This window comes from Dermacentor albipictus, unplaced genomic scaffold (genome assembly GCF_038994185.2).
Source record: "Dermacentor albipictus isolate Rhodes 1998 colony unplaced genomic scaffold, USDA_Dalb.pri_finalv2 scaffold_11, whole genome shotgun sequence".
In the NCBI taxonomy this organism is placed as follows: domain Eukaryota; kingdom Metazoa; phylum Arthropoda; class Arachnida; order Ixodida; family Ixodidae; genus Dermacentor; species Dermacentor albipictus.
The window spans coordinates 6,680,971-6,693,653 of NW_027225565.1; the positions used below are offsets into that span (position 1 = coordinate 6,680,971).

Below are 12,683 nucleotides of genomic sequence, written 5' to 3' on the forward strand. Positions count from 1 at the left end.
TACAATCATTGTGTTCTACCAGTGTTAACATATGGGGCACAAACTTGGAGGTTAACAGGCTTGAGAAAAAGTTGAAGACCATGCAATGAGTGATGGAAAAAGAATTTTAGGCATAACATTTAGAGACAAGAAGAGAGCAGTGAGGATTAACAGAGCAAATGAGGGTAGCTGATATTCTAGTTGACTTTAAGAGGAAAAAATTACCGACGATTACGTTACTTCCTAATGCGAAATTTGAGCGCAGCAAATAAGCTGTTTTACCTTTTCGATAGATTGAGGCAAAGAAATCGAGCAACACATGTATGCGCTAACACAGAATTTTTTTTTTATTTTTCACACGTATTCCTTTAACAAAGACTCCACTAACAGTTCTTGACAGTCATGAAGGAAGCTTTGTGGTCGGAGAAATAGACTGATATATGTTCGACTTGGTACACCAATGCTTGATTCTCAAAGACGAGATCTATACAAGTGCCTCGCGAGGTTGTCACAGCCGTGGGACGCGTTACGAGCGAGAGGAACGGGATGTTCTCCCGCATAAGTGTTAGGAAATTGCTGTTTGTCTTTATGTCAACATTAAAGTCCCCCACTACTAACATCGGTGTGGATCGATGGACGGTTAATGCGAGTTGCAGGAAGTGCACGATGTCTTTCGTGAGTGCGGTAGGGGCGAAGTAGGCAGCTACTACCAGCAAGCCGTTGGGCAACTTTGCGGGGCACAGTTCGCCAACTTCATGTGACGTGCCAAACATTTCGACTGGTATTGCAGAGAGACCTGTGTGCAAGTAGATAGCGACTCCCGCCGCTCTGTTGTGGTCTCTGCGAGCATCACAGCAGTATAGGAAATCTATGATTTGGAGAGGCTCTTCGGGATCCATCCAGGTTTCAGCAAAGCAAAGTACAGAGGGGGGAGGGGGGCGGCGTGTACACCCAGCGGCAAACGATGGGGGCAGAAGCGCGCGCAGCAAGCGGACAACACGATAAAGGGAGGAGGGAAGAGATAGCAGCGACTGACTGATGCCGCTGACGCCGATAGTGAGTCAACCCCAGCTGCGGAGTTGGTTTCAGGGACAACGCCGCCGATGCCGACACAAACAATATGATACCCTCGCTTCCGCAGCGCTAAGAACCAGGTCTAGCCGTGGGAAGGTGGTCACGTATTCGTCGACGTGCCGGGGCCTACGTGAAATAACCGGCGCGTCGGCAACTGAAGAGCACCCTATCCGCCACACAAGAACAGGGGGGGGGGACCCTTTCCTCCTCTTTCTGCATGGCGGCGACGGTGTTCTATGCAGTCACGTTATCTTGACTCTCTAGCGGCCTCAGCGGCATCCAGCGGTATCAGTCGGTCGCTGCTAGCGCTGGGGGGATGAAAGGGGGGTGGAGCTGGTTACGAGGCCGACGACAACGCCGACGACGACGCGAAACCCAGGAACGGACGCCAAAGAGCTGCGCTCTAAAAAATCTAGCTTAATACGTAGGGCAGATAACCAGTAGTCTATTAATCACCGGATGAGTGCCAAGGGAGGGGAGGCACAGTCGAGGACAGAAGAGAATTGGGTGAATCAGGAAATACGCAGGCACAACTTGGAATAAGTTGAAGCAGGGGTTATTGGACATCATTGGGGGAGGCCTTCGTCCCGCAGTGGACATAAACATAGGCTGATGATGGTGATAAAAAGAATTGTTTGTTTGAATAGGTGCCAAAACATTAATAACCATCTTGCAAAAAACAAAAAGAGGAAAAGAAATATGGCCCATCACACACTTATGCGGCATAGATAATTGATGCACATCCTTAGGTGTTGCACTTTAGAGTTCAGCTCTTAATAGCTTCTTCCTGTGGTGAGCGTCGGTGATGTTGGTGTAATTGAGTGAACAAGTGAAGAATGAAAGCGAATGCAGAGCACAGCGGTAGATGAAAGAAAGGCCATAGTGAAGAGAGGAAGAGGAAAGCGCCGGAAAAGGGTGTAGCAGAACCACACAGTGTAAAGCGGAGAAGGAGTGGAGGGGAGGCTGCCTGCAGATGTGCAGAGTTGCTGGCGGCCACGGCATCTGCAGCCACGTGGGCGATCTCATCTGCGCTTCTGAGGGGGGGGGGGGGGGGGGGAGGGACAGGGTCCCTTGAGGTGGGGAGGGCTGCGCTTGTCTGCGGCGTCAGCTGCTGAGATCAGTCCACAGTACCAGCGTGTGTCACAGGGATCATTGCTGCCCCAAGGGGTGATGCCGAGCAGCTACAAGGAAGGCCTGATGTGACACTCCCTTGGGTGGTGTTACCTCCGGCACTGGTGGCATGACTTCCCACTGCAAAGGGCCGCTCTCATGGTTCGTGGAACGAATGCATAAGAAGAAAAGCATAGTGCTGTGCAAGACGAGCTGTGCTGAAATGATGGCTACGATATGGCACCAGAGTAGTGCACGCCGTCTGTATGGACACAGGGTGCTGCATGAGTGGAGGTCTGTCTGCAGTAGCTGCTGTGAATCACACCCACGTGTCACCCTCACACTGCCTTTTTCAGTCTCGCAATTAGTGAGTCAGACGCGCCACACTTCGCTCCATTTGGAGCGTGTTGCATGAGGCAGATTGTCTGTGCCAGCCAATATACCGCGAAATGAAAACATGTATAGAGCTGCACTCAAATTTCGCATTATGGAGTATCGTGATCTTTGGTGAAATTTTTGGCTTTATGGTCATCCAATTTTTAGCCCTGCCAATCTGTGGTGTCTGAATAAACACTTTTCATATTTGGTTTATGCTTCTTAGCACAAATAAATTCAGTGTCTGGAACTGTCTTTATTTTGTGCATAATTTTGTGTAGCTTGTGCCTCACTGGGTTTAGTTCTTTTCTTCCTAAGGCATGTTTTAAATCTGTATTGCTAAGCAGATTTGAATGCAGCAAGAGTGTGAATGTGCAGGGTGCACAGGTACATGTGCCAAGATCCTGTGGCTAATGAAGATTCCTACGGGTTGGAGTTGGCGCCTGAGGACCGACTGAACTGGCTGGTGTGTTTTGTTGTAGGGCAACTCGTTGCTGTTTTCCTGCCTCACTGTCAGGTCAGTTTTCATGCACGTTAGCTGTAATATTTGACTCTGAGAGGCTTGTTAATGTGAGGATGTTATCATGCACCACAATAATGTTGGCCTCATTGCTGAAGTGAAGACAAGGCAGTAATTGACAAAACGAAGAAATATATTGTCGCAAAGAGGAAGATTGATGCACAAATGTATTTAGAACTATTTACATGGGGGAAAGTGTGTGGTAATTGCGCAGACTGGTACGAAGGTCACAGCTCCAGGAGACAGCCTACCACTTCCTCTTTGTCTTCCTCTTGCATGCACGGTCCTGTCCAAATGCACCGTAACAATATTACACAGGTGCAGACAAGAAAGTATGGGCTCAACAAAGTGGCCATCTTGAAAGTAACAGAATAAAATAATCGAAAACAAGAAAACATTAAACCATGCAAGCATGATTTTTACTCGGACAAGTAACATAGAAAGTGGGACTATGTAGAAAATAACTGGAAAAGGTTGAAAGTGCAAGGTAAATAATGTAGTGTGGGCGTACTTGTAGTAACCAGAAACCCTTGGACATTTTTAAGGCAGCAAAAGTGATGTAATATGGTATGCTATTCAGGCCAAAGTGCAGCATATCGTTTGAAGAAATTAGGTAAAATAAAATGGCAGGTTAGATTGATACCGACGTGCCTTCATATGCTCGGAGGAAGTCGTCTAGTCGTAAGGCATGCCCAGTTTCTGATAGTAAGGAGTTGAAAGCATAAGGATCTTGGGTCAGTTAGTGCTTGCCAGAAATCATGTTTTAGCACCTAAACACTCTGTTTACTTTCATTACTTTTTTTCAACTGGCTTGAGTTATAAACTAGTATTTGGAGGGCAAAACCTTTAACCCTTTATAGATGAATGTTGCCTACAGGCAACATACCATAAACATTTTTCTTTTCTTGCTGAGTTTTCAGATTGAGTACAAAGTTTTGGCCAAATGTCTTTTGCCAACACCGAATGACAGGCAGCGAGCATCATTTGTTGGTTTAGAGCAGAAACATAGTACGAGGAAGAAGGTCAGCATGTTACTCGCTTTCTTTTGAGAGTGCAGTCAGAGGGAACAGACTGATGCAAGATGGGGGCAAAATGCAAAAACACCGGCGTACTTACATTTATATGCATGTTAAAGAACCCCAGATGGTCAAAATTATTTTGGAGTCTCCCGCTGCGGCATGCCTCATAATCAGATCGTGGTTTTGGCACATAAAACCCCATAATTTATTTATTCTTTTTACTGATGCAAGATGTCTAGCTGCAGTGGTGTTGCGCATGAGATGTAAAGCAAATGAAATGCACATGTGTGGTTCACATATGACAAGTGTTGTCTGTACAAATTCCAAACAAAACCATAGGTTGCTTATGGGGTGAAACCCAGTTCCAGTTTTCTGCCTGATGTGTCTCCCCTATTGCTTAAAAATTTTCTGCAAAATATTTCTTCTTTTCATTGAATATGCTTAGTCTCTGTGTTTTGCTCATTTAGGATAGGAATAAAAAAAATTTTCTTCAGGTATTTATATGTGCCGTCATTAAAGGTTTAAAGCACATTTAAGGTGCCATTCCATGCATGTACTGCAGCTCTGTAATGTAAGTACCCACAAGATGCACAACAGTTTGCAAATCATTGGCACCACAGAGAAAGGCAGATGGTTGAAGCCGCTTACTTATGCTCACTTTCCCTTTAAGTTCCACATGGAAGAAGCCAGATGACACGCTGATGCAATGAAATGTCTGAAAGTACTTGTCTGTGCTAATAGTAGCTTTGAGAAAGAAAAAAATATGGGTAGGCTGTATCAGGGACACAGCCGCAGCTGGTACGCAAGAGGTCTTGTGCATGCTGCAGAGGGTGTGTGGGCACTAGGGAACAGAAATGACTAAGCCAGGTACCCAATTTACATTTATTCATGCATTGGAAAGCTTACATGCTTAACTTATGTTATAGCTAGTGGGGGTCTTACGATCTAATTTCACAGTCATTATCGTTCACTATTTGTTGTGGGCCCGCTTATTTTGCAGAGGGTGTTTGGGCACTAGGGTACAGAAATGAGCCCCCTAGTGATGGCAACCGAAGCTGCCCTGCGCTGCTCCAGCTCACCGCCCTCATAGATCTTTGGGAATCCTGTGCTTGCCTCAATCTCCTGTGCTTGTGTTTCGTATGGGGACGGACATGTTCTGTCATGATCAGAAAGGTTGGGCATCCCTCTGTCTTGTTGCACGAGTCTCTTCACGCCATTTCTGGACCCTTCATGTCGGACACACGGACGTCAAAGCCAAGGAAGCTTAAATGCCTGCAACAAGTTGCACACTTGTAGGCCTTATAACTCCTGATGAGCACCAGTCTGAGTTTGAATAATTATGCCTATTATGCCACAGTGAGCTCTCTCAAATGTGACTATTCCTGCTTGAATGGGCAAACATACTCCCCAAACATACTCCCCAGCGAAGCCTCTCGGAACACCACACGCAGGGGTAAATTGAGCTTTGTGTCATGTTTTAAGCCCCCTGAACAGGGCTTATCATGCGTGGCATAACAGCGCCATCTCTGTACACGACACATGTATGATTAAGTAATGTCTTCTTTCCTCTACAAAACAATATCAAAGTAAAGCACATGACATTTATTCACTTATTAGAAAGTTTACCTGCTTAACTTATTCATTTAGTGGGGGTCCTATGTGTTGATCTTGCAATTGTGCTCGCTCTGTGTTCATAGTGGGCCTGCTACAGTTAAAGACGGTTGGCACGATTTGACTTCTATCACTTTGTCCAATTCTCTTCACGCCATTTTTGGACCCTGTGTGTCGAACATAGGGCTGCCATCGCTGAGCACGCAGGAAATTTCAGCAAAAAATTTCACTTTTGTCGGCCTTATAACTCTTGATGAGCACTGTTTTGGGTTTGATGGATTATACTTATTATTCTCCAGTGAGCTCTTTCATATGTGACCACTTACGCTCGAATTGACAGACATGCTGCCGAGCTGTACCTCTTTGAATGGTGAGCGAGAGGCTGAATTTAGCTCTGATTGGATCATGCATGGCGCAACAACAGTGCAATCTGTGCACGCGATCAAATAATGGCTTTTTTCAAAGTAACGCGTGTGGGCTGTACAGTTGCGAAAATATAAGCGATTATACTATAACAGATTTTTGTAACAATGATGATGATGATTATTTATTGGCATCCCCTTTGAAATGGGGTGGTGAGAAATAGTCACCTAGCCTGCTTTAGTTCCTGAGGTATGCTATACATGCTTTTCATTCTAGCATTTTTGTATGAATCTCCTTAATCTTCTTTTTCTTCCTAAAGACTTCTCTATCTACCTTGTGCCGCTGCCTATGCCTGTAACGGATCTGGTCGTATCAATCTCTTCCCTGCTTTTTTCCACCGATACTCTAAACGTCTCTTGCTTATCTCGACAGTTGACTGGTTGATGCCGTCGTCCATGTTAAACCCAAGCGCTTCTGGAAGGTGTATACTACCTGCGGGTCTCAACTGGGTGAATACCTTTTCGTTCCATTAGGATGTGCCGAGTGATCTGATTTTTGCTGCAGCATACACATGCCTCATCTTGATGCGAATATTTGCTCCGGGTATGTTTTTGTCCTTAGGCAACCAGCTCGAGCCTCAAATAGCAAGGCACTTCCCTTCTTGTCATAGTACAGGTTTTCATTTCTAATTTCTTTCTTCTCATTCTTGTAAACCTCTGTGGTCTGTTTTGTTTCCATGCTTTGCAGGCAATTCACTGTCTGTTTCTCTCACTTTCTCTCTGATGACTCCTGGTTGTCCATTTACAGTTTTGATTACCCTGTACTAGTTGCCAACTTTCCTAACCTCTTCCTCCATTCTGTGTCCATGGTTTTCAGGTACAGATACTTGTGCACTAAAGCTGCCGACTTATTTTGATCCATGTTCCTGAGTCTTCCTTCAAATATAATTTTGCTCTGCGCTTCTCTGACTTCAAATAAGGCCTAACCCATGTCACCCAGCACTGCATGCCTCATTTATAGCTTTGCTGTGGGCTCCCAAATGCGGTTATAGCAAGCGATGCCCTCTGAGCGATTTTAAAAACATTTCACATCAAAATTAACGAAGAAAAAATGATGGAATAGCATTTTATTCCACCTGCAGCGGGAATTTTTTTGTCTTGCATTGCTGTGTAATAATACTGTATAGAAAATTTATGAAGGTTTTGTGTGTTCAATTCATGTGCCATTTAGCTGGAGCCAGGCTCTGAATTTCATTTTGCATGTTTGCGACATGGGATTTATCATGCAATTAGGAGCAGGAGCTATGGGTACCCAAAATGGCTGTTGAAACAGTCTCTCTCTGAAGAGTAACATTCGTTAGTTTTTTTATCGTTGCTTTTTCTGTTTCATTCTGTTCATTCTTTTAGTGCAACAATAAATGCTGCAGTTTCAGCAGTAAACACTTATGTTTGGTTAGTTGACCTTAGGGTGGCACACTGCTTCCTCAGGTTACTTTTGATAAGTAAAATAGGCTGTTGTCCAGTTCAGAATCTACCTACTGAAACACATTTGCTCTTACATGAGCATGTTGTAGGAGTGGCCATTCATGTTAGTCACAATAAAAGCAGCATTCTTGTGCTTGCAATAAAAGACTAAGCTGTTGCCCTAGCATAAATGCATGACTGTCAAATAACTTTTAATGATCCCGGTTTTAACAATATATCGGATATAACAATCAGCAGCTGATGTACTGTCAAATTTTGTACGTGTTCAATGATAAAATATACCTCTTACTACAATGCTCCCGTGCTTCATTATGGGCATAACAATTAAATATGGCTACTGGGTGTGTGCACTGCAAAGGAAAAGTCTGCAGAATCTCTGAAACGAAAAAACGAGAAAAAAAAGAAAAAGGGGCGGGGGAAATGCCAGTCACTTCGGCACACCCGCCTCTGTGCTGCACATCCTGCACGGCACGCCTTCATCACATCGCATCGCTAGCATGGTGAGCTCCCCCTTCCATCTCGGTTCCACCCTCTCGTCAACATCGGAAGGGGGACGGGAGATGGTGGTGCAGTGCTTTCAAAGCACTGCAGGAGGAACTCCTAAGCTGTTACTGGGCGCACGGGCTACCTGCCAACGGCACCAAGGCGCTATTATGGCCGCATGGTCCCCCTTTGCGGGAGGCAGCTCACAAAACACTGTGTGACTTCCTCGAGCAGTCAGACCTCGCCACCTGGCTGCTCTCCGTGACCTTACAGTACCGGTGTGCGGTGCCGAGTGACAAACTCTCTTGAGGAAGTCACTCCACTATGGATATTTCTTATCTAGTTGCTGTATTGTAAATATATAGATAGTTCTCCTTTACTCTATTCTTTCTCCCTGTCCTTTTACTCCCTCCCCCTGCACAGCTGCCCGCTATTCAAGTGTCAGCAGACTACGCTATATAGAATTAATGCAGTTGGCAGCAATTTTGCTTCCCGTGCTTTTCCTTTATTTTTCTATCTATTTATTTAAACAATCAGTTTTACTGCTAGTGGATTTCATTTTCCTTTTCTTTTAGGCCCAGGCACCCAGTAGCCAGATTTAATTGTTATAGCCAATAATGCAGCTTGGGAACAATGTAGGAAGTGGCTTATTTTACCATAGAGCATACATAAAATTTTGTAGAGCAGCAGCTGCTGATTTTTACATGTGAGTATTGTCAAAACCAGTAATGCTATAAGTAGGTCTGACTGTACTTCTTTCGGTCCAAGTAAAATGTTTGAATGTTTGTCCCCTCTGCTATTTTTCGTGCAGGCCGGTTATAACAATTATCACTTATACAAGTGGGTTTTTTTTTGACACGTGAATATTGCTGTAAGTGGGTTTGACTGCAGTGAATGCTGACCTCCTGCAACTGCACCTGCCACAGCTGACTTGGCCTTATATGCATGCAGAGCTTTTGCTTCGAGGTCACGATTCTTGGGCTTTTTCCCTGTTCTGGCCTTCCTTTTTAACAAGAGTCGCACTGTTGCCCAACAGCACTGCCAGCAGCCTCGCGCCTGTGAGAAGTTTCTGGAGTGCCTGTGCATGGCATTCTGCCTTGCAGAGGAGCACAGCGCCACCATGGCACTCCAGGTGCTGGAAGAGTGCCATGTGCTGCTTCCTTTCTTGTGGGACATCAGGGTGCACCAGAAGGAGCTGTGAGTGCGAGGCACTTTCTCATAAAAATGTACCACATCTTCATTATTCCATGTATTGCACTTTACGGATAACAAGCATTAAGTGGATTGCCTTCTTTGAGCGAAAGTAAAAAATCGAGGGGCTCAATGTCTAGTCATGTAACAGCCATATCAAGCCAACAAATGATGAAGCCAAGGAAGGTATAAGGGAAATCAACAGTTTATCTTACTTAAATGTCTAATTATGTTTAAATTAGGGTTAGATTTATGATAATCTTCCAACTTCCTAATGAAGAAAATTAATTAAAGGGGAAGAAAAAAGCTTCTACCAGTGCAAGAAAGACCAGCAGCCTCTACTGCATAAGGCATGCAATGCCCTCCTGGTATTTGAGCTGTGGTAATGGCTCCCCCTCTTTTCACTTTCTTGGTTCTTTATGTATCTGCATGTCTAACCTGGCTGTGGGAGCACGTATTAGTTCATTGCATTTTCAGCTATGGCATTTTCGTTTTCTTTCATTGGATAACAACGTGCCGATCGAAACTCAACCCTTATTGTTAAGTATCATAAAGTTGTTTTGACAAAGTTTTTGACAAAGTTTTTGGCAGGGTGTAAACAATTACACCCTGCCAAAAATGTGAGTTGACAGTTTAACTTTTTATTGTGTGAACTTGTGCCCAAAAAGACAAGTAAAGCTCAAATGCAACGACAGCAGTGGGAACTGTTATAGGTTGCTAACTATAAATCCATGGACCCAGTTCGTCCACCATATTTATGAATGCATCATTATGCATTCCAGAGTAATCACTGGTGCTCATATACACCTGAGCGTGTTCACGTTACGCACACAATCTGGTTATACAAGAACCTGAACCTGGCGAGTTGGAACTTATCCATGATAGCAGCATGCTGTAAACAACACCACCCATCCTGTTTTTCTCTTCCCGTGTTGTTTACTGTATGCAGCTATCGCTGATTAGATAGTACTTTCTTGGTTTGGATTGTCAACACTCAAAGAATTTCAGATACAGTATGCATGTCTTGCACATAGCAATAATAATGATACTTCAGGGGAAACTGGTCACCCAGAAAAAGCAAAACAAAGTGTGCGTGAGGACGCTATATTTCAGAAAAATAAGAGAAGAACAATTTTCTTCTCTACTGTCCTTGGCTTCATTTATAGTTCTCTTGTACATTTGAAAAAGAAAACTGTCGCTGTACTTTTATTGCTGCCGTATTTGGTGCACCTATCTGCAGCTGAAGATAGCTTGCATTTGGGAACTACTTACAGGATGTTTGTTTTGTGTCTGTATTTTTATTTAATGTAACTTGCTGCAGTAGCTCCGTGCCTATAGTGTTTGTTGTGTTGAGCGCAAGGTTGAGAATTTGATCCTGTGGAGGATGAATGCAAAAGCGTTTGTGTACCTTGTATGGGTTGCACGTTAAAGAACCCCGCATGGTCAAAATTATTCCAGAGCACTCCCACTACAGCTTCACTCATAACCCACTATGCATTTTCGGGATGTTTAACCCCACAATTCAATTAAATTGTTTATTGTAACCCACTTTCTGGGGGGCGTTCAGGTTCTGAAAGTACAAACAAGAAGCCTGTGTTATGGATGTGTCATTTATGAATGTAAAGGTGCCATCTTAACACAACTTTAGCACATGCCTGTGCTCATCCCTCCTTGCCATAGCTTGTACCAGGGTTTGCAATTTGCCTCCCAGTGGATTCTTATTGGCAGTGCTACTATATAGATTCATATTAACACAAGATTTGGTACTGTCTGAAAAGCGTGAAGATCATTAAATATGGAATTTAGTTTAAAAACATATGCACAAATGCAATTACTCACTAACAACTGTTTGTTGCTAAAGGGTGAAGCCATGAACATGCAACCTTTATACTGTATGTGCTAGATACTGGACTGAAGTTTTGTTTCTGAGTGGTCGACTGCGATGTGTAATGCAGCATCTGTTTTTTGATACTTTCAGCACACAAACAGTTCACAGGAGCATTGACGCAATTGTTTACCATCGCTCATCCCTCTATATATTTTAAATAAATATGCACTAAAACTTGCCAAAATGGTGTGGTAGCAACCTGTATGATCGAGTGTACAATGTACATCCAAAGTCGAAAGTCACGTTAGTGACCTTTGTAGAGCATGAAAAAAAAAGGAAATAGAAAGTGTTAAAGCCAGCCAGAATAGTAAAAAAATAACTGTTGGGGTTTAATGTTCGAATGGAGCTACGAAATATGAGCCACTGTGGGGGGGGGGGGCACTAGTCTAATTTCAACCACATTTGTTAAAGATACACTGAAAGCATGGTACATATGAGCATTCTTGCATTCTGCCCTCATCAGAGTGTGATTTCTGTGGCTAGAAATCAATCTCGCAACCTTATGTTGAGCAGCAGAATACCATAACCACTAAGCTAGTGTGATGGGTAAAAAAAAAGCAAACAAAATGAAAAATACAAGAACTGATAAAAAATACATGCATAGGCACTCAGCATGGTGACACAGAAAAACCGTTCTTTCTTCCTCTGGTTCCTGCCTGTCAGAAACTAAGGGCCAAAACATTGCAGCTTTCTCTTACTCTTGTTGAACTGCAATATTAGGTGACGCTGATGACATCAACAAAGTGGACTTCAGCTACTGTGCAAATAACAAGCACATAGTTATGCCATTTCTCTGTCCATTGTGGCTGAATTGTAAATGCACTTTCCATTACACGGTCAGCTTCGATTAGTTCAACCCTGATGGGAGTGCACAAATTGGTCATTTCATCTGGCAGATTGCATTTAAGCTGGAAGGAACTGTAATATTACGTCACATTTGTCTGTCCTGTGCGCAGGACAGAGCACAGGACAGAGCGCTCTGTCCTGTGCTCTTTACTCGCTTGTCCTGTGTTGCGCTTTTCCCATTTTTATTCTAAAGTAACAGGAACAGCTGCTGTGGCTGTCATGAGTAGACAGGCAGGCTTTGGTCCTGCTGCTTGCAGGCATGAGTGGCATTCATTGTGAGCACAAATTCACAGATTTAAGGCCACTTATTCTTTTACTGCTATTGTTCTCTTACCTTTGCTAAAAAACAGCATTGTATGCCTCAGTAGCTGACATTAGCCCCTCTGCAACTGCGGTAAGTCTGCTTTCTGGTGCCACCTTACATGACAAGTACATAGGTCGCAGAATCGTGGCATCTGAGACCACAGTCAATTCAGTGGTCATGAAGGCCATATATTGTTACACTAAGTTGCTGTCACTTAGTCATTGCACTGATGCCTCATGTTTCAATGGAATAAGCTCACCTTTTCTTTCAGCTACAGCCTCTCATGTCTGGCTCCGTAGGATTTATTTTTCGTAGCAATAACAATTGGAATGCAGCCACAATGCTTTCACCTATCAGGATTGAATAAACTTGTGGTCTTATTCATGGCACAGCAAATAGGTGGTGTCCAAATGTGCACCCCAGCAACGGCTCCCTC

At 43.8% G+C, this 12,683-nt stretch overlaps 1 protein-coding gene across 7 annotated transcripts in view; it reads left to right on the plus strand.

Moving 5' to 3' along the window:
- The window catches only part of LOC139051281 (uncharacterized), a 211,713-nt gene that overhangs the window by 110,212 nt on the left and 88,818 nt on the right, over positions 1-12,683 (plus strand). For all 7 annotated transcript variants that reach the window (XM_070528283.1, XM_070528286.1, XM_070528284.1 and 4 more), the window contains 2 exons: positions 2,917-3,055; positions 9,055-9,215. In XM_070528283.1, coding sequence (XP_070384384.1) covers positions 2,917-3,055; positions 9,055-9,215 — 300 coding nt within the window. The remainder of the gene's footprint in view (positions 1-2,916; positions 3,056-9,054; positions 9,216-12,683) is intronic.